The sequence below is a fragment of the Danio rerio genome, chromosome 1, assembly GCF_049306965.1.
Source record: "Danio rerio strain Tuebingen ecotype United States chromosome 1, GRCz12tu, whole genome shotgun sequence".
Lineage (NCBI taxonomy): Eukaryota > Metazoa > Chordata > Actinopteri > Cypriniformes > Danionidae > Danio > Danio rerio.
In genome coordinates this window covers 33,752,600-33,774,513 of record NC_133176.1, presented here as the reverse complement: position 1 = coordinate 33,774,513, position 21,914 = coordinate 33,752,600, and the positions used below count along the sequence as shown (strand labels likewise).

General features: G+C 33.9%; 1 protein-coding gene across 3 annotated transcripts in view; it reads right to left on the bottom strand.

Annotated features, from left to right (window-relative positions):
• vps8 (VPS8 subunit of CORVET complex) overlaps window positions 1-21,914 on the bottom strand; it is a 233,276-nt gene that overhangs the window by 122,102 nt on the left and 89,260 nt on the right. For all 3 annotated transcript variants that reach the window (XM_073949180.1, NM_001080616.2, XM_073949179.1), the window contains 9 exon segments: window positions 15,172-15,291; window positions 14,901-14,972; window positions 12,196-12,315; window positions 11,768-11,824; window positions 11,577-11,659; window positions 9,512-9,596; window positions 9,327-9,425; window positions 6,905-6,994; window positions 3,631-3,677 (listed from right to left, as the gene is read on the bottom strand). In XM_073949180.1, the coding sequence (XP_073805281.1) occupies window positions 3,631-3,677; window positions 6,905-6,994; window positions 9,327-9,425; window positions 9,512-9,596; window positions 11,577-11,659; window positions 11,768-11,824; window positions 12,196-12,315; window positions 14,901-14,972; window positions 15,172-15,291 (773 nt within the window).

Here is a 21,914-nt window from a genome sequence, read left to right as displayed (position 1 = left end):
TTGTGAGTGGGATTGCTTTGAGGCCTGGCCTGAGAGCAGACAGCATCACTTGATGCGGAGGACTGAGTAAATTCAGATGTTCTTCCACAGATGAGCTTTGCCCTGAGGTGCCATATGTCCTCTAAAGGGCACAGCAGGTCAGCTACTGCAAAAACAGCGATGTAGCTCTGAGGGTCTGCCATGCCACGGAAATGAGCAAGCACTGATGTGTGACTGTATCTAAAACTAAAGCTACTGCAAACTAGGGCAAAGGTGAAAGTGACCATACAAATAAACATATTTGTATGATATGTGGTATTATATATGTGGTACATTTGTAAAATATATGTGGTATATTCAATATGTGGTTGCTAGGCACTTTCTAAAACCATGTCCTAACCAGACAGAACACAGTAAGATTCCAGCGACAAGCAAGAGGGGTATCTATGCCAGATGCTACAGTATGTGGCAGAAATATTTGAGCTATTCAGAAGAGAAAAATGTACACTCCACCCCCAAATAAATAGACATTTTTATAATCTAATTAACATGCATTATTAAGCGGCTGCTTGAATTGATCAGTTGCTACATTTTAAGGTATGTTAATAATCATACCTAAAAAAAAAAGATAAAAGTCTTATCTGGGTGCTTCAAATCATCCTGACTATCAGTAAATGTTCAGATCTATATATAAACTTTGGTGCCATATTGTGACTGAATAATATGCAGGTTAGTGTATGGGCCAGTTTTTGTTTCTGTCAGCTTTGCCTTTAATTATAGAATTAATAAACTATTACTGCTCAGAACAATATTTTGCATGCATTGTCTTACACTGTGTACCAATTAGCCATGTGAAAAGTGGGATAAAGCTGAATATAAACACCTGGATGTATTTTCTGTTTTTTATTACATGACTAATTTCTACAAATAATAAAAAAAATAAATTAATTAAAAAAACACTGTTTGGAGACATAATGGCATAATAGCTTAATTCTTGAATCAAAGGCGATGCTGACAAGCAAACAAAAAAACTGACAAGAGAATACATTAATCTACATATTATTCAGTCTTGAGACTGAATCAAACATTGTCACGTAATTGGCAAGTTTATATATGGATGTGCTAGCATTCACTGACAGTCAAGATCATTCAAAGTATCCGGTTGAGTCTGTGCTATTAGTTTCAGTGGTTGTTATTGCACAATTTCATACCTTGAAATCTCACGACTGACCAATCATAATCAAGTACATTCCAGACAGCCATGTAATAATCTCATATAACAACAACTGAAACTAATAACGGGTGACGCAGTGGCGCAGTAGATAATGCTGTCGCCTCACAGCAAGAAAGTCGCTGGTTCTGGCCTCGGATAGGTCAGTTGGCATTTCTGTGTGGAGTTTGCATGTTCTCCCTCTATTCACGTGGATTTCCTCCAGCTGCTCTGGTTTCCCCCACAGTCCAAAGACATGCGGTACAGGTGAATTGGGTAGGCTAAATTGTCCACAGTGTATGGGTGTGAATAAGTGGGTGTGTGGATGTTTCCCAGAGATGGGCTGCAGCTGGAAGGGCATCCGCTGCGTAAAAACGTGCTGGATAAGTTGCTGGTTCATTCCGCTGTGGTGACCCCGGATTAATAAAGGGACTAAGCCAAAAAGAAAAGGAATGAATGAATGAATGAATGAAACTAATAACACAGGCTCATCCTCCGCTTTGTGTCAGGTTAATAAGCCTGTCAGGCTTATTTTTAAGTAACAATCACCTAAACGTGCCGTTCTTTTACTTCTTACCTCCCAGTTCATACTGAAGCCACATTTACACTAATACAATTTAATTTCGCTCTCCTGAAAGGATATATATATATACACAAACACACATACACACACACACACACACACACACACACACACACACACACACACATACACATACACACATACACACACATACATACATACATACAGATATATATATATATATATATATATATATATATATATATATATATATATATATATATATATATATATATATATATATATATATATATATATATAGTTCTAATGTTTATGTTTAAACTATATTTGCTAACTAGATTATTTTTAATATCTGAGGTAAATGATTGCTTAGTAGTTTCAGTGTGGTTAAGACATTAGCAACAATAACACTAGATAAAACACATAATCTGTACCAGAAGTACCATTGTCATTGTAATGTGACGTCAATAACCTGAAGCTGTTAACTTCCATTATATTTTGTTTCCTCCTAGTGTTGAAATCAATGGCTACCGATTACCAGCATTCTACAAAATAGCTTATTTTATGTCCAGGGGATAAAAGAAACTCATAATGGTTTGGACCACTTGAGCATAAGTAAATGATGAGAAATCTTTTATTTTGGGGCACATTAAGGCAAGGCAAGGCAAGTTTATTTATATAGCACATTTTATACACAGTGGCAATTCAAAGTGCTTTACATAAACAAGAATAAAAGAAACAAGTAAAATAAAAATTAACACATTAACACTAAACTAACTCATTGATGTCTTATTTAATGTTATTTTAATGTCTTATTTTATGTTTTAATAAATTATTAAATGGATGCTATTAAAGACAGTAGTATGAAAACTGCATTGTGTGCAATTTACCTATATTATTGTTAACATTGATGCTGTTTAATATTATAAAAAAAAATTTAAAAAAAGACTATTTTGAATTTATTAGTTTAGACCCTGTTGTTACATGTAGCATTTCATGTACAGGCCATGGAAAATATCTGTAGAACTAAAACCACTTAATCAGTTTTGTTTAGCCTTTACCTATAAGGTCTGCTCTGTAAATGTCAGTTCAAGAATGAGAAAAAAATACATACTGTGAAAAAATACACTTTGTTCTCTTATCAGTTTTCTAACAACAGGCTGCCAATAGCAGCACGTACAAAACTCACAACAGATACTGATCTTAATCCTTGACTCCTTCTTGCTACGGTAGAAGAAAGACACTAACTAAAATGTGGGGGGTCAAGCGTAACAGACTCCCGGACAATAACAAGGGTACAAGGAAAAGAAATACTGTGCGTAGATAAATGTATATCTGTGTGCGGGAGAGGTCATATGAGAACAGAGATGAAGGAACGCTATCTGAGACAGAGACTGTTAGAAAAGACAGGTGTTTTTTTGACATTGCCTCCTGCTAAAAGAAGGACTGCAGATGTTCATTTATTCATTTTCCTTCAGCTTAGTCCCAAAGGGGTCGCCACAGAGGAATGAGCCACCAACTAATGCAGCATATGAAGTGCTGTGCTCTTCATTCGCATTCACACATGCACTTGTACATTATGGCCACTTTTTTTGTTTACTGTATAGAACAAGCTAACTCCACACAGAAATGCCAGCTGGCTCAGTCAGGACTCGTATAATCGACCTTGTTGTGAGGCAACACTAAACACTGAGCCACTGTGCCACCCGACTGCATATGTTGTTGTCTTATTTATATTAATGACAATAGACAGTGTATGTCTGTTAACACCCTCCTGAAAGGCCTAATGTACAGATTCTGTACTTTAAAGCAAATCGGATGCTGCATCATTACAGTGAGACATTAATGTATTGCACAAGCAAAAATGATTACAGATGTCAAGCTATCATTACATTACCTGGGGTCCAGAAGGCACTTCAGAAACTGGAACACCAAATAATTGTCCTGTAAACAAAGAGAGCTCCACATCAAAAATATGATTCTGATTCACACAGATAGTAGTCAACCACAAGATCTTGATTAAACGAACTAAGCTTATGGCCATTGTTGACTCTGACTTAAAGATTATGACTTCCATAAATCTAAACACAATCTGCGTATGTGTGTGTGTGTGTGTGTGTGTGTGTGTGTGTGTGTGTGTGTGTGTGTGTGTGTGTGTGTGTGTGTGTGTGTGTGTGTGTGTGTGTGTGTGTGTGTGCTTGCGTGTGTGTTTGCATGTGTGTGGGATCAATTTTACATTTTTCAATGATCAATTTTCTCCCAAAATTCAATCTATGTAATCAAGACGTCTATGTATGTAAAGTAGTCAACATTCAAAGTGAATCAAGAACGTTTTTTGCAAGATAATGATTTAAATAAAGAGTTAAATGCAATGAAGGGATTGAATCTGGAATGTAATTTTTAAACTATGTACCTGGAAATTTACTTTTTACAAATACCAAAAAAATGATACATATCTTTCTAATACACTACTTACAACTAGCAAAAAGGCAATTACAAAGAAATGACACAAGGAGGATCTTCCATCTGTAGGTGAATGGTATGATATTGTGAAAGAGTAGTATGACATGGAAGAACAGACATTTTCCTTGAGACAACAAGCCTATAAAATGTCTGCATATTGGGGTAAATGGTTGAGAAGAAATTTATTATTTTAATTTTATTGTGGTGCCTTTATTTTATATATATCTGGAGCCGGTTGAAGTTGGATACGTAACCCATAACAAAATTTTATTAAGCAACATAATACTATATCAACTAAAAATACAAATGCAAATAAGTTTCTATTCGGTGACCTTTAACCTTTGTATTGTATTTCTTTTTTATTGTTGTTGTTTTGTTTGTTTTGTTCTGAACTTTTTTAAAAAGAGAAAAAAAGAATGTTTTCCGAAGTTGTCCTAGGACAAGAATGAATGTTTTTCAATAGTTCTAGGAAAACTTTAATGAAAGGTGATGATCCACTTTAAATGTTGTCTACTGTATTTACACAATTTACCAGAATGTTTATTTATTAGTTATATATCTTTTTTTTTTTTTTTTTTTTTTACATTTTATGTAATTTTTTAAGCTTTGTTAAATAAAGAATGCATGTACAACCTATGATAACATAGTTGGCTTGGATAGTAAATGCTGTACCACATAAACTCAATTTCTGCAAAGGTTATGGTTTTGAGAGCAGCCGATTGTCAGTACTGATTCCTTGTCATGACAATCGGCTGATGATGAGTTCAGATTCTGCTATAAGCTTTATATAACTTTACATAACTTTTCCAATGCATAAAGCACACTTTCCCTTTAAGAAAGGAGATCTCTCCATACCTACGAGAGTACATTTAAGATGTTTCATATAATGCCTTAAACACGTCTCTTATAACCATTATCACCACTATTGTGGAGATACAGCTTTACAGAAAATATTAGATAAGAATAATATATAAAAAAAAAAAAGAAAAAGAAAAATGACTCAATTGCAATTTGGAAATATTGAAAATAAAAGAAGAACTTATCCAGCATACGTTTTATGCAGCGAATGCCCTTCCAGCTGCAACTCATCACTGGGAAACGTTCATAGGCACTTATTCTCACACGTACACTACGGTCAATTTTATCATACCCCATTTACCTACACCACATGGAAAGTATATTACAAAATACTTGGAAAGTATATTACAAAAAGTTATGATCTTAAACATTCAAGTTTAAAAAAAAAAGTTTTTTATTTCCCTAATATTTCAAGACAGTTTTTAGTGAACTTGCAACATTGTTGAAAACACAGAATTTTAAGTTCCATATGTAAAAAGGACTAAATGCACGCAATGCCATTCAAATATTTTGCTAGACTATAACTATTGACAGCAGCACAAGGATTGCAGCACCAAAAAGCCTCACAGCAACTTGTGATCAGTTTATGAGATTGGCCAGATCAGCGAGTACCAACCGAGTCATAAAATGTGATCACTGGCCATTACCGATCTCCGGCCGAACATCCCTAATTCTTATTTCTCTTATTATTGTTTTTTTAATATATATATATATATATATATATATATATATATATATATATATATATATATATATATATATATATATATATATATATATATATATATATATATATAAAATTTCTAAAAAATTACTGACTTTTACCAACAGTTTAAATTTAAATCTTTAAAAATAAAACAGTATTATGTATTATCATTATTAGAATGAAATAAATCCTTCTGGTCCATGACTCTGCACTGAAGTTGATAACTGAGGCGTATCAGTGATAAACCTCAGCGCACTGACCAAGGCTTGGCCCTCTTTCTTTTTTTTAAAGTTTGGTCATCTCTAGATAAAACTTTGAGAATGATGTGAAATGCCTGACCTATGTGAGCAAAATCACCTCAGGTTCTTCCAATATAGTTCTTGTCATAATTGTCACTGTCATTCTTAATTTACCAAATGTTCCAGACTTTAATGAACTACAAATCATTACAACAGCATTAATGTTATTCTCACACTATTCTTTGACTGTGAAAAAGCCTTAACACTTGTTTATTTCCCTTCATTTCTCTCATATCTTCTTCTCATCGGCACATATGTTTGCACAAGCAGGCTTTTCAATTAGCACCTTCCTGACAGTGTGCGAGCGATAACACAAACCCAATTACACACAGCACTGAATATAGAGCCTAATCCATTTACTGATACACACACACACGTGTGAGCCTCAGGGGGGCCTCTTCCCTCTCACAGACATTCACTGACACTATCTTAAGATGAGTGAATAGGAGGTGAGACAATGCGCGAGCGCACGCACACACACACACACACACACACACACACACACACACACACACACACACACACACACACACACACCAAATAGGAATCAAACACATGCTACAACAGTGACAGGCTCCTTTTGAAAGCTCTTAACAGCTTTGCCAGCTGAATTATGTTTGTATGTGAGACAGTGAATGCTATTCTCTCTGCATTTCTCAGCACATTAAGTAATTTTCTGATGTTACATACCAGAACGTAAGAATAATGTAAAAAAAAATAACAACAACTGTCTGGACTCAAACTTTTATTTTGTGCATGATGTGTTTATAGTTTTAAATAGTTTGTAAGCACCACGATGAAGCTTATGTCTAGAATACATAGAGGCTGTTAACACTGTTGCATACCTGTAGAGATGTGATGATAGAGTGCACCTCGTCTGCGAAGTGCACCGCCACCAGCTCTGCTGTCTTAGCCGCATTGATTCGGACCAGATCCTGAACACAGATACAATGACAGGAACAGTACATTTTAGATATTATAACATCAGTCATTCTACATCTTTGAGTAGTATTTACAGTTAGGTAAAAGACTACTAGTAAAAATGCTAACATTTTTTTATTTAATTCAGTACATCCTTACAAATCCAACAAAAATCAAACAAAAAGCGCTTTAGGGGTAATTAATGTGTCAGTTCTCTTTGGAGAAGGAATTAATCAAGATAAACAACAAAATTGTAAGTCCAAGGCAATTGAAAAGGAAGTAACTTTCTTTTCGAGTGCCTTGGACAAATGATTTTGTTGTTAACAGTACATTCCTCATTATATATTAATATTACAGGCAATTTAGGTTAATTGTAAAGAAACTGTTAATTGATTTGATGTCAAATGATGGTTTGATGAGGGGAAAACAATATATTTTTAATATAAAAGTAATTGAGGACTGGATTTTGTTTGACCTTTAATCAAAGTCTTTGACAAGTTAAACAACACTGACTTTGATGCATTTTTGTGAAATTATTTTCATTTTTGTCTCCCTAGTTTAATGTTGGTGGTTGTTTTTGCCACATTGACTTCCATTATAATCATTAATCTATTAAAATTCATTATGACCATATAATCATGCTTTTTTGATTGTTGGTGGTTTTCCCTCTTTGGTTTTACTGTTGATCATCAGTTGGTGCATATAGCATACAAAAATAGAACTGTATTCTATAAACAAACATACTGTATGCAAGAATGTAAAATAAATAAATATATTTTTAAAGCAAAAAAAAAGTTTTTTTTTTAGAATACAGTAAAGAACACAATTGTGTGTGGGGGCTCTCGAGGGGGAAAAGCATCCATATCGTGGAAAAGCATAGGGTTGCCCATCACACCCTTTACATCACTAGGTTCAAAAGAATTCCTCTATTCTTTTTTATTTTTATTTTTTTTAGGAATTTAGAATGTAGAAAAGGAGAAAATTGGGTAGGTACAAAACTACAAATTAAAGATGAGTGGATAACCAATTTTCTTTTCTTTTTTTTTCTTTTCTTTTTTTCTTTTTTACCAGAACAGCCAAGTGTCCCATCATCTTTGGCCTGTACTAGACTAGAGCAGTGATTAGTTAGCGATCAGTTAAGAAATTTGTGTTTCCACATTTAAAGGGCGTGTGTGTGGAACCTTGTCATTAAGTGTACCATTTTGATTGGTTGTGTTTGGAGAAAGAAAGCAAGTGGCTTTCTTTTAAGAGTATTGTATTTTAGGTAGAGAACTGTGTGTAGTGCTTTGAAAAAAGTATTTTATTCAGTTGAAAAAGTTCAAGGCTGAGAAATAGCTTCTGGTTTTCGAGATTTTAGGTGTAGTGAAAAGGTTTAAGAAATTGTGTGACCAAAAGAGTTTGTGTGTAAGCAGTTGGAAAAAACAGTACTTCAATGGATCTTTTCATCCCTAATATAACTAAAGGGTTGTCAATTTGAACACTGCACAAGGGTTAAGCACAAATAAACAGCCAATATCTTAATAATAGGCAGGTAATAAGCCAGTCATTGATAGTTGGATTTGGTACTTAAAAAAAAAGAATAACAAAAACCCTCACACATGTATTCATGCTTTATATAATACAGTATAATTGTTCTGTGCATTAGCTATCTGAATACTACGTATGCTCTGTTCAGGATTTTTGCAGTCAAAACAGAGCACCAATTTATTTGACATGGTGATTGGCTGACACAGAGTACCGATTCTGAGGCTTCAAGCTTTATTGCATAAAGCACCTTTTCCCTCCAATATGACACCTAAGTGGTGATTTCTACTTATCTAAATGAATAGGTTTAGGGTGATGCGATCTATCATGGCTTCAATAAACAGTACCGATCAAGATACCAATGTCCTACTGAACACCAAATAAAATAGGCACCAAGCTAAAATGTAATGACTTATTTAAAAATGCAAATTCTGGCAATCTATTAATGCACAAAACTTGTTAGTCGCAAACAAAACCAAATGTTTTTTTAAAGGATAAAAGTATCAATTTAAGTTGTTCCTGTTGATGTCAATCAATGTTTCAGATATTTATAAATGAAGGTTTTTCAAAAGCTTGATTAGACTTTCTGTCAGGCATGTTCCAAGAACATATCGACTGATTTTACTACTCTCAATTTGAACAATCAGAGGAAGTCATCAGAACAAAGACCACTGACTGAACAAGATGAGATAGGCAGAGAAAGAGAGAGATAGGGGTGGGTTTGATGAGACTAGGGTCTGAAATGAGCTTTTTGAAGCTTAAGCTCTCTCTACCTTGAGTGTGCTCTAGGGGAGGAATCATTTGAAGCCTTGTTTGACTCACCTTGAAGTGCTGAAGGGCTTTGACCCACACAGAATGTTTCTCCTCTGCGCTGTAGCCAGGCATGGACAGGATATTATGGATGTAGTTGAAGAGCTCCTCCTGGAGTCAAAGATGAAGATTTAGTATAAGAAAAACAGAAGTGGCAGGAAAACAAGAGAGAGAATTAAGGGATTTACGTTTTGTACCTTTCTCAAAGGGTCTTTCAGGTAGCAGTCCACAATTTTGTCATAAAGGTGCTTTTTTTCATACATAAACTCGCATATTTGATAACTAAAAGAGTAAGAACAAAGAGAAAAAAATTTGCAATTATAACAATGGTCTGTTCATTAATATAAAGATATATAATAATAATATAGACTTTTTAGTGATTTAGCAGCAAGTTTCATAACTTAGTCTGGCTTAGAATTAATTACAAATAATTTTTGCACATATTATGTATAAAACCTTAAAAAAGTAACAATAATTATGAAGAGATGATCAAAAGACCATTGATTGTTTTCTTTTTTAAAAATTTCTTAAAAGTGTAAAAGAGCAAGGAAATTTTCACAGTATGTCTAATAATATTTTTACTTCTGGAGAAAAAGTCTTATTTGTTTTATTTCGGTTAGAAAAATGCAGTTTTTATTTAAGGTCAAACATTTTAAGGTCAAAATTATTAGCCTCTTTAAGCTATATATTTTTTTCGATAGTATACAGGAAAAACCATCGTAATACAATAACTTAGCTAATAACCCTAACTTGCCTACTTAATATAATTAGCCTTGTTAAGTCTTTAAATGTCACTTTAAGCTGTATAAAAGTGTCTTCAAAAATATCTAGTAAAATATTATTTGTTGCCTTGATGGCAAAGATAAAAAAATCAGTTATTAGAGATTAGTTATTAACACTATTATGTTTAAAAATGTGCTTCTAAACATAATAGTTCTCCCTTAAACAGAAATTGGGGGGGGGGGGGGGGGGGGGGGGCGCTAATAATTCTGTATTTAATTGTATAAAGTATAAACGACATAACTTGCAGATACACGAGTACATACATTATATTTTATTATATTATATTATATTATATTATATTATATTATATTATACTAATCTATTATCATCATAGTTATCTACACACAATCCTATTACTATGTTATACCTATATTGACTAATGAAAGATGTATCTTTTGTTTACCAAGACTTCATTCATGGGACCTAAAAGGTAGTCAAATTGTGATACTGTGAAATCAATTTGATGAATTTTCAGTAGCCAGTAGTCACAATCACATCCTTTAATTTCACACAATCTTTCAGAACTCATTCTAACATGATTTCATTAAAACAACTTTTTTTCTTATTATATATATATATATATATATATATATATATATATATATATATATATATATATATATATATATATATATATATATATATATATATAGACGGACGGACGGACGGACGGACGGACGGACGGACGGACGGACAGACAGACAGACAGACAGACAGACAGACAGACAGACAGACAGACAGACAGACAGACAGACAGACAGACAGACAGACAGACAGACAGACAGACAGACAGATAGATAGATAGATAGATAGATAGATAGATAGATAGATAGATAGATAGATAGATAGATAGATATGCAGTTATTGAAGTTATGACTAGGCCCACACAAAATCTGCGCGAGCAGAAATCCACACATTTCGACAGATATTTAGCCCATCATTGAGTCCATTTACTTGTGTAAATGTTTATTTATATTTATTCAGTTTTTTATTAATTTTAGTAATATTATTGACTAATATGGAAATGTTCATAAGATTTGATTACAATACAATTTGTAAAGTAATATTATCTGTCTTTTAGTAGACATATTATATGAAAGACTTGCTTTGTCTACCAAAAAAGTGGATCTAATTGGATTTGCATTGTAGACATATCATTTTTAAATGTTTACAATAAAAAGTTAAAAAGTTATTATTTTCATATAATAAGTTTTTAGTTCTGATACTCCCAAAATTATTCAAGATGTATCTGCAGATTTTTTTACAAAATTCTCCGCAGAAATAGCAAAAAATGACCACAGATACTGTCTGGCCCTAGTTATGACATATAAATCCAAGGCTGTTCCTTGTGTATTTTATATGGATGATCTCATCACGCTGAAAAGTTTGTTTGACTGTTAAATCAAAAAGACTTTAGATGTATAATTTTTCTGCGGATAAAGCAAAACTGTTGTGTTTAATGAGTGGTGGATTTCTTACAACTCTGCCTTCTCAGCAAGGTAAAGCAGACGTCCTTCATCAAACTGGACCACACCGCCAACCTGCAGCAGCTCCAGCAGGACCTGACAACAACCAAAATCACCAGATCACATGCAGATCATAACCTAAAAATCATTATTTGAACTAATCTTGAAAAAATTTTAGTTTCAAAATTGGTATTGTGTTCATACCTGCTGCCTTTCAGTATGCCTAGAGTCATCATCTGGACTACATAGAAACTCCAGTACCTGTAAAAGACAACAAGCAGCAACAAAAAAACTTTCTTACTAAAGTTGTGGAATAATTCTGAAATCACAGCTGTCAGCTTCTCTGATGGTAACAAAGCTTCAAACTGCTTTTATATTGATGAGTTCTAATTTAGAACAGGCCCCAATGCAGGCTGCAGAATCATGAACTATTTAACATGCAGAAAAACAAGCATAACGCTTCTATTGCGGGAGAGCTATTTTTACAAAACCTGTTAATTGCCTGTACCAAAACTAACACCTTCACAGAAATCAATCTTGCAGTTACGATTATAGCAGTGAATAAAAAAGAGCACAGTGAAAACTGAAAAGGTGAAGTACTGGCAAATAAACTGACAAAAAATACAAGTCACCTGGTCAAACAGCTTCCGGTTAACAAAGAGGGTATTATCAGGTTTGGCAAGTTGTCGCGCCAAGAAGGTAAAAAGACAGCCGACCTGAGATGGGGTGAAGTCAGAATTGTCCACCATAACCTGAAAAGTGGACACAAGCACACACCGAATTTGTTAATTGCGTACGCACTGATTTTGATTGTTGTTAAGTAAATAATGCAAAGAGCCTGGACAGTTTTTTACAAAGGTTTTTCATATTACTCTGGCAAATATTAGATGAATTATAGTCCAATAGTACTTGTATTGATGTGACAAGCAGAGTTTTATTTACATTCTATCAAACACATTCACTTAACTAATGCAATAAAAACCCTCCTAACAAGCAGTTAACATTTGTCCCTGGGCTTCTAACATTTTAATTACAAATTTAACAATATTTGTCAAACAACAAAATCTGCACAATTGTATGTGATCAAGAAAGTTGAAAATGTTATGTAATACCTTTAATGTTCAACAGATTTTTTTCAATTTCATATGAAAATGTGAACATATATGTATTTATATTTGTTTTTGGAAGAGCACTTGTGTTTTCAGCTCTGCAAAAACACTTTGGTGGACACATGCCTTAAAATGTAAGCAAATGTACACATGATGTTTTAGAGTCAAATAGATCCCATTAGATTTATTCACATCAGGTTTTGTCAATGGGATTTAATATGTTAATAAAACCCTATGCATGATAGCTATAGTTTCAGTATGTTTTTGGTACAGCCCCAAACTTTACTTATATTACTTTATTGTAGTACACTATTCAGTGGATGAGGTTACTGCCAAATGGAAGAAATGTCAAAGACACATTTGTAAGAAATACAAGAGAAGATCAAGCTGAATATTATAGTGTTAGAATGCCAAATAATGGATTGTTCTGGTCACCACCACCTCACGTGCAGACATGAATTTTGCAATGAATCATTTTCAGTGTTCAGTGCAAGGCACAGTTTGTGATTTGTGTCACACTTAGTGTGAAAGGCCCTTTATGTGGAATTCTATGGGGACTCAGTCTACATGTTTTATAAATGAACTAATGATCAGACGGGGAGGGAAAGAGTGAGCAGGAGACCAAAAGAGAATGGGGAAGAGAGGGAATGATGATTTAAGTTGCTGAGGACTCTTGAATGAGCTGTGCCGATGAAGAGGAAGAGGACTGCAGGAATCTTCAACTGTTAGAGAAGACAGAGACAGTTCTCCAACAGTTCTCCACAAATTATCCCATTCGCATGATTTAAATATAACGACAGAGTGAAGCATCATTCAAGAGTCAAATGATTTTTATGCAAAGTGAAGTTTGGTAAGAATTAATGAGTAAGGGTTACCTATATTTGTGAGGGGTATTTTTGTCCCCCCTTACACAGTAAGATGCTGTATCAAAATGACCCATATTGTAAGTAGGGCCATATGGAATCTGCGCATGCAAAGATTTTTATTTCAGCAGATCATTGAGTCTATTTATTTAATTGTGTAAATTAATATTTATTCAGTTTTCAAATTAATTTCATCAATATTATTGACTGATTTGAAACTGTACATATGATTTATTTACGCTTTGTTTACCAAATATATAGATCTAGATGGATCTAATCTATCTGGAGTTAAAAAGATAATATTTTTATTTCATATATAAAGTTTTAAGTTATGATATTCCCAAAAATATTCCACATAAATACACAGTTTTTTTTTTACAAAATTCTCAGCAGAAACAACGAAAAATGTCCGCCTATCTTGTCTGGCCCTACCCATAAGTGAGGAAGATTTAGTGGTACTCAGTACTTAAAACATTGAACCAGGACCCATAACCTAGTTGACTGTACATCGACATATAGTCAAAATAGAATTCCATAATCCTGTCTTGCCAACCTTTTTTTATCTTCCTCCCTCTCTTTCTCTCTACAATCTCACTTCCTTTCAACGTACTCCCCTCTCAAAACAAAAGCAAAATGCCAAAAATCAAACAAACAAACAAACAAACAAAAACTGCTGAACAAAAACAGGTTTTCATTAATGACTTCAATGTTTCTATTGAGGTTGGGTTTAAAAGTGGGGTAATGCATAGACGGGGTCTAAAAATGTATTGCATATGCAAGTTACTTTTTAAAAACTGAAAGTGGCTGTGAGATATTCATGTTACTGTCACTGAATGTTTCACTCTTAGAAATAAGGGCGCACAAGGGAGGTACCTCTTCAAAAGGTACACATTTCTATCTATCAGTTGCACATTTGTCTCTTAAAACAGAATATGGTGAGTGATGATGACAGTAAAGGATAAGCTAGTGTATATTGTTCATTGTCATTAAAGTTTATATTAAATGTCTGCTAATACTAATGTGTGTGTACTGGTTTTGGGGGTTTAAAAGAACAGTTTTTAGTATAGTGACATGGGTATTACCTAGTTGTACTCTATTACAGTGGTTTACAAAGGCATGTCTAATGTCCTTGTAGTTCAAAATGCCTAATATTCAATCCTAATGGAGTCTTTTAACATCTAAATTTTGCCACAGGTTTCCTGTGAGGCTTGGGTTCAAAGGTTGGGGTGGGGTACAAGCATATAATAAGCGCTTTTTTACTGTACAAAATATATTACAACTACTTAGAGTCATCGTAAACAACAAATACCAACATAAACGTGTTAGTATGTGTATGTGAAAGACAGAAAGCAAGAAATATGTCACCTTTAGTAAAATGTCCACAATCCTTTGCTGATATTCCAGAGCCTGTTTGTCATTCTTGAAGTCCTCGAATGTCTGTGAAGAAAAGAGATTTTAACATTCAGATCCAATTCATTGGCAAAATAACTATAATCTGAATAAAACTTAACATTATATAAAAGATTTGAAGTATTGAAAACATATATATTGATTTATTGATTAGGTTAGCATGATTAGATTTTGCAAAATATATATTGATTTATTGATTAGGTTAGCATGATTAGATTATGCACACCAGTGCCAGAACGTTGAGGAACTCTCGAGTGTCAAAGTGCAGGAGTGTTCGGATGTAGGGATACACTTCCTCTTCCTGTGCAGCCTCCACAGAGTGCAGACGAATGAGAAACTCAAACACCTAGAACACATTCAGGGATATAAAAAAAACTGGTTTCAATACACCATGAATGTTTACTACAAAACCCCACACACCCACAACACAGAATATTCACACTCCTAACCTAAGGGTGGAGGTATAGGAGTGTGAGAAGCAGTACTGCTAGACTCAAGAACTCTTTTTTCCAATCAGCTATCAGACGTTTAAACGGATAACCAGTGGACTTAAACAGTTTCATTATTTGCTCAGTAGCACACTATATTCTCCATCCCAGTTTGCACTATTAAATGGTCATGAAAGACCAAACACATTTTTTGAGCTGTTGACACTCATATATGTGTCCCATGCTGCTAAAAATAATATTAGGACACATATATTACACAAAAAAGTGAAAATAGGTTGTTTTTAAGTTACTTCAAACAAATTCGTTCTTCCGGTTTAAAGCACATTTTTGAAGCTGCGACACGCCGATTAGATACTTGCGTGTATTCCAGCATGTAGACTGGCTGTCTCTACCTAGGAGTTCTCCGTGACGTCTCTGAGTGTGCTGCATTTAATTATGAGAAAAGACTTGGTTCAAACCAATCAGAGCGCTCTATTGTGTATGCGGTGCAACTTCATTAATATGCATGATAGCTTCAAAGACTATTTTACCTGAAACAGTGTTAAGATGGCAGAGACACGACACGTTGTGTTACCAAAACAGGATTAAGAAAATGAATTCTTTCGAGATACGGGTCGTCAGTGTTGCTTTTATAATGTGCTGCAACGAAGGTTTTAATCTAATTTTCCAGCTATTAGAGCGCAGCTGGTCTCACGTGTGGATAACGTTGTACAGAACATTTTTTAATCATATCGCATCATTTCGATTTTTCGCATCTGGAAATTGTGAAATACGGTTTCCTTTTAAAAAAACACGCGGCTCCAGTTGGTTTTAAAAGTCCTGTCTGTACAGATTTGGTAAGTGTGTGCGATCAGTGCCCATTTCTTTGTTTATTCAGATGGCAAAGTTAGTTTGTATCGTCAGCAGTACTCTTTCAGTGTTTAAAGGCAGACCTCAGTCAAAATTATTTCTAAGTTACTTAGTTTGCAGTACGTTTATATCACTACAATATTATGGATTAAAAGATCTGCTATAAATGCTGCTCTCTGAGTGAAAACATGTAAACAGTGCAATCAAACTATTATTGACCGTCGTGTTAAATTTTTGCCACATTTTGTGACAGGATAGTCTACACACACAGCTTTCTGACCTTTCGAGTGCATATGAGTTTGGAGAAATGCAGAGGTTTTTTTTTTTTCTTATACGATGTGCGGTATCAAACATTGCACTTTTATTACTGGCTTTTTCCCCTGCAACTGTGTGTTTGTTTTGCCTCTGTGAAAACCAGTGCGTGCTCAAATGGAAATTCCCATTTTTATCCAAATTCTTCCCTCTTTCCCTCCCCTGACAATCGCACCTAAACTGAGCTAGACACACCCACTTTCCTGACTTTTTCCAAACTAGAGGTTTGAAAACACCCTGCTGAAACGGGAGGCCCTTTAATGCATACAACTGCACTATATCTGCTCCGGCCATTATACTGTTGTTTGCACATAAGCCAATTGCACTAGGCACTTTTTTTGCATAATAAGCACAAATTTAAGAACTACTATACATTGTTTACATCTGTTTACATTACTCCACAATCAGTATCATAAAGTTTACATTCATAGATATTTATGTATGTGTATATATATATATATATATATATATATATATATATATATATATATATATATATATACACATTTCATAATTACACTTCCATCGCTTCTGTGTATATATGTGTATGTCGTGTAGGATGTGTATGTTATGTGCATGACTTCACTGTGGAAGGCAAAGTAAAAATTTCATTGTACAGGGAAACGTGGGAATGACAAACAAATTAAATTGAAATTAATTGTAGAATTAGATAATATACATTATATTTCACCATCATATCAGTTGATATAAATTCATTCATTTTCTTTTCGGCTTAGTCCCTTTATTAATCAGTGATCGCCACAGCGAAATGAACCGCCCCAGTTGATACATCAGTATCATAATAATGTTTTTGGGTGTTTTTTGTTGTTGTTGTTTTTTTTTTTTATTATGCATACTCAGTCCCCATATGAAAATGGTAAACACAGTTGCTAAAGTGTTGTAAAAACCCTATAGCTGTTTAAAATTTGGTATCTTAAATATGGTAGCGCTGTTGCTGATGCTGTCACAGCAAGAAGGTCGCTGGTTTCTCGGCTAGGTTAGTAGGCACTTCTGTGTGGAGTTTGCATGTTCTCCCTGTGTTAGCGTGGGTTTCCTCCAGGTGCTCCAGTTTTCCCCACAAGTCCAAAGGCATGTGATATAAGTGAATTGGGTAGGCTAAATTGTTCGTAGTGTATATGTGTGAATGAGAGTGTATGGGTGTTTTCCAGTGATTTGCAGCTAGAAGGGCATCTGCTGCGTAAAACATCTACTGTTGTCGTTGGTGGTGGTTCAATCCGGATCATTGGCTAGTAAATGGACTAAGCCGAGAAGAAATAAATAAATGTTTTGCCCAGCAAGAATGCAAGTATTTGTTTATGATGATGTTTTTAAACAACTTATATAATTTATGCTGTATTTACATTTCCAGCAGACATTACTTTTTTCTTTTCACAACTAAACATTTTCCATTGCATTGCTTTCTGTGTTTCTTTTTTTGTTTATTTTTTATGGTAACTGATTACATATGCACGTTATTTTATTTGTATTTAGTTTTATATTCTCAGGATTATCTAAAGAATACAAATATATTAAGATTTCTTTTATTTACAAAACATTTTCTGCCACTTTTGGACAATGCCCTAGTTAAATAAAAGAAAATAAACTTTACTGACACTAAAACACTAAACTTTTTATATTTATAGTATAACCCTTGGGAGTTCTTTTTAGCTATTATATTAGCCACCGGTATGATTACATACAGTTATAGAAAGACATTGAAAAACACTGAAACACTGGTTTGAGATAAAAAATTTATTAAATTTGCAATAGTGTTAGGAACAGTGCATAAGCAACAATGACTGCGTTTACCTGGACATCAGTAATCTTATTATTTCCTTTAATCTAAGTAAGACAATATGATTAAGGTGTTTACATGATTTGCTTTTTGAATGTCCCTTTCATGATCCTGTTTTACATGTTAAGGCACATAATTCGATTAACATCATTGTGTGACCAAGCAATCCACATTTCCTCCGGAGCTTTATGTAATTTTGAGTCATTTCAATTATGTGAGGAAAATCTGCATACTCCACATTTCTTAATTCAATTTCTGTTTAGTACGATTATGACCTTAATCGGATTAAACAAAAATTGCTGTTTACATGGTAGACTCTTAATCAGACTATTGTTTTAATCGTATTAAAATTGGATTATCGGTGTCCATGTAAACATACTCAGTGTAAACACGATAGTCATATTCCTAGTTATAGCTTACGACCAGACAGAATCTGCGGATGATTTTTGCCATTTCTGCTGACAGTTTTGTAAAAGAAAATCTACAGATTTATGAGGAATTATTTTGGGAACATCATAACTGAAACTTAATATATAAAATAAAAAAATACTAGCGTTTTCACTTTTATTTAATGTTTACAATGCAAATCAATCTTAATCCATACTTATATAAACATATCCACTAAAAGACAGAAAATATTACTTTACAAACTGTATTGTAAATAAATAATATGAACATCTTCTTATTAGTCAATAACATTTCTAAAATTAACTTATAAACTGAACAAATATAAATTTACACACATTTACACAAGTAAATAAATAGACTCCATGATGGGCTAAAAAATCTAGAATCTGTGTACTCCATTTCTAATTTTTAATGCATATAACAATGTGAATGACTAAATACTGAAATATTTTTAATTCTACATATAGGCTTCAATTAATGTGTACAAAAAGCATTATAATATTCAATTTGTTCTGATTTTTCTGCAGGTACATGCTCCAGGGCCAATCCCTCAACACAATAACTAAATCAAAATTCTAGCTATTATCATCTGAGTATAGTACAGGGCTGGCTAGTTGCCATGGTGACCAGGTGGTACACTTCAGCGCTAGTATGAGTGTGTTTGTGGGAGAGCAGCATGGACCAAAAGATTAGCCATTATCTCCCATTCACACACACATAAAGAGAGATAATTGGACATCATTTGGAGGTGCTCATCTTTGCGATGCCAATGTTGTGTTTCGCAGCAGAGGGGAGGGAAGGGCTTGAGGATATGGACCTGCAGATGTGACACTGTGTAAGTGTGTGTGTGGACTATATAGGAATTTGTGTCATTGCGTTGACAGATCAAAGTGAAAAAGTCTTTCTGTGCATATGTGTCCCTTTGAAAATGACCCCTTAGGGACCACAAGATGATACAACTAACACAACATCAGATGCATAGAGTCACAAATGTCTCTCTCTCTTTTTAATACTCCCTGCTGAGAAACATATGTTAGGGCTAAAATATATATTATATGAGCATCGATATCGCAATGCATGTATCCACAATAGTCACATCGGAGGATTGGATTATTTTATAAAAATTAAAAGATAAAGATATTTTTAAATATTGTTGCAACAAAAATTATTTATTAAATGATGACCATGTTATTTTACAATTGATTGTTCAATTTCTATATTTGAACGCTGTTAGACTCCTCAGAAAACCAGGAAGCACTATGTATTTAAGTTTATATTTTTGCTCTATTGTATTTATATTTGCTTGTAATTCGTCATATTATATTTTTTATATAAATATATTATGCAAATGCACTGCATAGAAAAAGATTTGATCAGACAAGTCAATCTAAATTAAATACATGATTCAAAATACATACCTATTCAAATCGTCTGATAAAAATTATATACATATCAAAATATGCATTACAGCAAAACAAAACATTGCAATGTCTGATTTTTCCAATATTATGGAGCTCTAACATATTTTATTATATAGGGCAATATCATAGATATTTGCATTAGATGTAACCTACGCTATTGTTGTCTATTGGAAGGAATGTGTCAATAAACCCCCCATTTTAGTACAGGGTAGCGATCCCTTGAACTGAATGTTGGACCATGATGCAGAGGAGGACTGGCCATCCAGAGCCAGAGATATAGACTCATATATACATATCTATGATCGGGAGTTTTCCCGATTGTCAGTATGCACTTTTTTTTTTAATGAAAATTATAATTTTACATCACTTTTCTACATCAATGGATAAGTGACTGAATACGCATGGCTAACAAAGAGCATGTGTTTGTGTGCATGGAAATGTGTTATCCTCTCTCCCTGTTCAATTTGATATAATCCGTGTCCTGAAATACACCCCCTAAACTGCTTTCACTTCTCATTCTAATGGTGGGAGTGATTCGTTTGTGAATTAATTTCTGTTATGAACAACTCGTTTACTTAGCCGACAATAACACAAGTTTCTAGCACTGCAGCGTCTTGTTGTCATATTTCATTCACATTGTTTGCTTATTTTATTCAACAAAACTAGAATAAGCTTAGTATTTGGTTTAAGTTGCTGTTATTTGCCTTATGATCAGTGCAGTAAGAGGCTGTATTATCATCAATAACACTTGTTAAGCACTAAAGTTAGTAATATACAAAAACGTAGAAAATGAAATCTTACCTATGAAATGTTATGCCTTTGTGCTTTGTTTTCTTTGTTTACTTATTACTACATCCTTACACGGCACTAAAGTCCAGCATCTTGACATTGGCTTTAGTCCTGACTAGCGCAGTTGAATGACATTTGACCTGGGAGCACTGTACAAATGTGGTGGCAATATTGACGCATACTCAAGGTCCGTATGCAATAATTAGTGTATATATCTTTGGAGCAAGATGGCCACAGACATTGCAGTTTTTCTTTCCTGACCATAAATGGTAAAAAAAATCTAATTTGTTTCCAGCAATGAAGTCACAAATATCTTTAAAAAAACTAATAATTCTGATTTTGTTTGTTTTTTTGGTTTACACAAATTTGCAATTGTTTGTTACTGTATAGTCAAAATTGTGAGTTATAGACATGCAATTTGAAGAAATCGCTTTTTTCGTTTAGAATTGGACTTTAACTTGCAAGTCTATTAAAGTAAAGAATTCTGAATTGCTGCTATTTCTGATTATTTATCTCTTAATTCTGTTTTTATCACATTTATGAATGTTTACCATGCTAATATGCCTTCACTGACAAAGTTTGTATTATGCCCTTCTAAAAAAATAAATCAGAACTGCACAACATAAACTTACATACATTCACTAAAAACAGTGGCACAGTGGGTAGTGTGACCTCGCAACAAGAAAGTCGCTGGTTCGAGCACTGGCTGGGACAGTTGACATTTTTCTCTTCGTGTCCGCGTGGGTTTTCTCTGGGTGCTCCGGTTTTTCTCACAGTCCAAAGGCATGTGCTATAGGTCAGCGGTTCTTAAACTTTTTTCATTAAGTACCACCTCAGAAAAAAAATAGTTTCTCCAAGTACCACCATAATGAAGAGTATTGAAATACAGTAGCGTAGTGGGCCCAATTAAGCAGCTACTGCTCAGCACAGTTCAAAAACCAGGCAG